Source organism: Theobroma cacao, chromosome 2 (assembly GCF_000208745.1).
Source record: "Theobroma cacao cultivar B97-61/B2 chromosome 2, Criollo_cocoa_genome_V2, whole genome shotgun sequence".
In the NCBI taxonomy this organism is placed as follows: Eukaryota; Viridiplantae; Streptophyta; class Magnoliopsida; order Malvales; family Malvaceae; genus Theobroma; species Theobroma cacao.
In genome coordinates this window covers 24,365,342-24,370,548 of record NC_030851.1, presented here as the reverse complement: position 1 = coordinate 24,370,548, position 5,207 = coordinate 24,365,342, and the positions used below count along the sequence as shown (strand labels likewise).

Below are 5,207 nucleotides of genomic sequence, written 5' to 3'. Positions count from 1 at the left end.
AGCGTTGTGGGAATTAGGAAGTGATAAAAAATCTAGATTTATTAGGCATATAATTAGGGAAGTGAGAGAACGTATCATTTGATTAATTATCTTGACTTTTTACTTATTTTTAGTGAGAAATAAGATAAATAGTTGAGAATTAATCGGGCTTTGGAAATGAGAGAAAATAGATATTTGTTAGGCATGAGAGGATATGTAGATATTTTATTAATTATGTCAATTTTTATATATTTTTAATATAATTAATTATATAATTATAAAACTATAGGTCTATGAAAATTTGGAGCCTAAAGCAAAGGTCTTTGGTCATAAATTAATATATTTATTAATAAACACGTTACAATTATTTATTTTTCATGTGCTAAATTAAAAATTTTACCATCAATATAGAAGATAATACTCTAAATAGAAAACTTTAATACACATCTTGCTTCAAATAGGATGAGACAACTGAACTCACTGAAAGAACATGAAAAATATTAGTTCACTATTCTGATGTGAAAGCTGAACTCATAGAACAATATAAAAGAGAGTAAACCCACTCCACAAGACTGACTCAAACCAATATTAATTATTTTAATTATACAAGCATGCAATTACTATAGCACTGAAAAGACTGCAACCCAATTACTCTACTCTCTACGCACAAACTGACACTCTTGATACCATTTCAAGTCGTATAGAAATTCAGCAATTGGGAAATGGGGAGCCACAAATGCTAGCAACCTTCCGGGCGTTGGGAGAGTTGACAAGCTTTTGAAGATTAGGATCCTTGACATAGTTGCAGAGGCAAGGCCTCTGCTCCTTTAATTTACTGCAACAAAGGGGTGACGGAGGGGTGGAGGATGTGATGGCACTTGCACATGGGCTCAGCTGCAACGCATTGCAAGTTACACCCATCGACACTTGTGCTTTCCCAAGAAGCAGAACAAGCACAACACAGACGGCTGCAACATTGGCATATGACATTTTCATCCTTCGCAATACAAAATGTATTGAACAAAGATATAGAGAGCAAGAGGGAAAAGACGGAATATAAGTTAATAAGATGCGCTGCAATTGGGCAATGTTCTCTGCACAATTTATAGTGGGAGAGTGGCGAAAGGTGGATGGGAATTGTTCAGTATTTTATTTCAATTGAATCATGAAGCTTTCACTTTTTAAGAATCTATCATGATTTGTTGGAGGTTGGAGGCTTTGTCTATATTTCATGAGGGTTTTGCCACAACAAAGCTGGATGCGGCTGGTATATTAATTATAATGAAATTGTAGAGTTTGTGTGGGGCTGGCAGTACGTTAAACCGCCTTATTTCTTTCATCTTTTGCTGTGATGATCAATCAATTGCTCCTGGTAGTAGGCTAGGGACCTAGTTTTTCATTACATTCACTAATCGACTAAAGCATAATTTTCTTTTCTTTGTTTCTCTACTAGTATGTATTCTTTCTCAACTTGGATCGGAGAGGCATCATCACAACCTTGTGTGTGAGCAGTTTAGGCATCGAATATAACTTAATTTGTATCCTTTTGAGTAGGAACTTGTTTCTTAAATGATGGGAAATTGTAAATTCATGATTCAAGTTCTTCAATTTTTAGATTTTAATTGATAATGGAGGCTTGTCACCACCTTTTTGAAGGTTAAATTTTCATAGCTGGGATCAAAATTTTCAAGCTGTTTCTACCTACAAAATAGCGTGTTGTTCAAATGCATAGAACTCATTTGGTGCGAAAATTTTGAAAAAAAAAAATAAAAACAAAAACAAAACATTACAAGAAAAGTCATGAACTAATGATGTGAATATTTATTCAAAAGACAACATAATTCAGAATTGTTATCAGCATGCTAAAATGGGGCCAAAGTAAAATATTAAAACGTGCAAATAAGTTATAAAATAAATAATCATTAAGACTAATCATCTTATGCTTGATAATCATAGGTAAAGAATTTGAGGAATTTCTTTTGTCGCAGTATACCTTTCGGTGATGTGATGTGATGCGCAGCTCTATTTGCTTTTCTGCAATATTTGCTATTTCATGTCCCTTGTAAGCACATCATTCGCTTTTAGCCTCATATAATGGTCGATAAACTCACCTATATACGTATAAAATGGCATATTCAGAATAATTTAATTTTAAGAATGCAAACATAAATTTAAATTTAAAGAAGAAACTGTAAGGAATAATCATCCTTAATAAGGGTATTTTTAAAATAACCTTCAAAATAAATTGAACTGTTTTTAGTCATATTTAATCATGATTTGATAAAAATACCTTTGAAACTACTTTAAATAAATTAAACCATACATCTCAATTTCTATCCATATGTGCTTCTGATTTCTTTCTCTCAAAATCCAACTCTCTATAATTTTATCGTTTCTCTCTTCGACATTAGTCTACGATGCTCCCAATTTCTCTCTTCCCATGATTTCAAGATACCAAACGATGGTTTTGATGTACTTAGAGTGGGTGGCTATTTGAAAATTTTGATTTTTAAGTATTCTGGATGAAACTAAAATGGCAAAAATGATTATGTTTAAAATAACTTTTAATTGGATCAATTTGGGACGTAGATGTCAATAAACTTTAAAATTTGAAATTTATAAACTTAGGGTTTCAAAGGAAATTTTTTCAATTTTTGGTTGAAATAGATGTTTTAGATAAGAAAATTTATGTTTTGCTTTATGAAAATATGCTAGAAACACTTTAATCGGTGTCATATTGTCAAAAAAAAAAAAAGAAGAAATGAAGAGAGTTGAAAGGATTTGAAGTTTTGGTTTGTAAGTAACAACAACATTTTATGCATTAAAGTGTAACAAAATTTTTTTAAACATAACGTGTAACATGTTTTTGTACATAGCGTGTAACAACAATAATTTTTTTTTTCAACATGACATGTAACAACCTTCTTAATCATGACGTGTTATATATTTTTGTACATGACGTGTAACAATAATATTTTTTTAATCATGGTATGTAACATGTTTTTGTATATGATGTATAACAACAATTTTTTCTTTGTTCAACATAACTTGTAACGACCATTTTTAATCATGATGTGTAACAATAATATTTTTTCAACATGGCATGTAATATCATGTAATGACGTATAGCATCATTAAAGGTAATTTTGTTCAATTTAGTTAAAAATAGTCAAAATTATAAAGAAAGATATTTTTGAAAACATCTTATCTTTAATTTTTTTAATTGCCCCTAAATTTAAATGGTAAATATAATTAGTTTGCAAAACTGTTTTACTTTTCTTTTTTTTTTCTCATAAACTTTATTTCCAATGGGATCCAAAATTGTGGTCAAATAAGAAGCTCAACTTTTAATTATGGGAATGGCTGCTGGAGAAATATTGCCTCAACTTATATACGTGAAATTGAAGTGATTAGAGCATGCAGAGAAGTTACGCAGAAAATGGAAAGCGATTCTGTGTTTCATTTCTACTTAATAAAACTGGCAGACATGCTTTTGAGGGACAAAAAATGAAAGAAAGAAATTAAAGTTCACTGATAAGTACTGTATAACGTCGCATTAATTTGTTTCAGGTGGGTTTCCTTTCTTTCTCTCATTTCCCTGGATTCTGGGGGAGAGGCGCTTATAAGATTTAATTCTCGCAAAAATTGGGTAAAAAGATGTGAAGGGAGGCAAAGTAATCTCAAAGAGCCCCAAAATACCGCTAAAAATCTTATTAAAATGCAATAAGAAGAAGTTGGAGCAGGGATTAGGGGAAAGGCTCCTTGGCAATAAAACATGCAAGATACAATCATGGGATGCTCCCAATGATTTGGTTTGAATTAATGATTAGCCAACATCAGGCCTCTACTTTTACTTTGTAATCTTCCTAGAGTTGCTTTTTCTTCGGTAAGTGAACATTTTTCAAACTTTCACTATGCTCTAGTAATGATGGGCTTACGACCATCAAAAACAGTGGTATTCTCACACTTGTTCGTCAATGGTCAAAGATTTTATGTAGAAAGTTACCCTACGTTCGAGCTTTGGATGCGGAAACATTCTAATTCTCTACTTTAATTTAGATTGAATATAAAAGATGTAAAGAGAGGATAAGATAATGATTGCAGGACCATCCATTTTTAATATATAGTAATTGATATCCAATTAGATTGGCTTAACTTTTTTATCCTTGCTGAGATCCATGGGGATCAATATTGGATTTGGAGAGCGAATGCTTGAGTAAATCGCAACACAATAATCTCTCAAGATCAAGATTAATGAATGGGACAACAATATTAGAGTGGAAGACAAAAGTTCTTAATAAATTCTAGTCAAACAGAGCTTTAAATTCAAGTATCATATATATTGCGCCAGTTCCCCATAAATCAAATAATTAAACATTTATCAGTTCTTTAAGTATTATTATTGTGATTAACACTAAAATTGAGGGCGAAACCATAAATAAAATGATTAATAGAAGTTGAAAAAAGTGGTGGGAAAGGGACAAAAAAAGAAGAAAAGGAAGGGAGAAATTGTTTCTCCTTCTCACATTTTGACAAAAAGAAGAAAAATGAAAAGAAAGAAAAAAAATATTTAAGAGTAAAAACATAAAGAAATAATTAATTTAAGTTAAATGAGTTTTTCCTTTGCATTTTTGAAGAGATTAAGATTTAAATGAAAAGGAATGTGTAAATCTACCCATTTTCTTTTCATCTCTCCATTTCTCTTTTCCATGATGAATGAAAAGGAAGAAGGAAAAACCATTTTTCTCAATCCTTTTTCTTTCCTCTTCACTCTTATCGAACACTAATGTAAGAGATTTAGAAAATAAAAAGTTATGAGTTGTTTTGATAATTTCTCCCTTTGCTAAGGTGATAGGTCAAATACATATAGAAGATCATATAATGAACTACTCCTATCTTTCAAATTGAATACCCACTTTTCCCTTTTAGTCCCTTCCAAAACTTGGTTCGCTTTGCTTTTTTGAACATTTACAATTCCTACTTTTTCTATGTTTCATATTAATTTTTAATTTTTTTCTTACTTTTAGTATTAAAAAACACAATTTATTAATGTTATAATAAATTATTTAAAAAATATTAGTGTGTGCTTGTGTGTATGAAGGATTTCCTGATGATTTCAAATTTACAAAGGGCAACATCAATCCTAGAAAACTTGATTCATGGTGAATAAACATTGTCACTTCGTATATTTCTGTAATTGATAATGACGGCTCTATCAGTGCCATGTT

At 30.8% G+C, this 5,207-nt stretch overlaps 1 protein-coding gene across 1 annotated transcript; it reads right to left on the bottom strand.

Moving 5' to 3' along the window:
* Window positions 388–1,068, bottom strand: LOC18609166 (non-specific lipid-transfer protein 2). The gene has a single exon (XM_018115114.1). It carries the CDS (start codon window positions 973–975, stop codon window positions 688–690), a length of 288 nt encoding a protein of 95 aa, XP_017970603.1. The 5' UTR covers window positions 976–1,068; the 3' UTR covers window positions 388–687.

Coding starts and splice junctions, on each gene's coding strand:
- LOC18609166 (XM_018115114.1), bottom strand. CDS start 975: ATGAAAATGTCATATGCCAATGTTGCAGCCGTCTGTGTTGTGCTTGTT.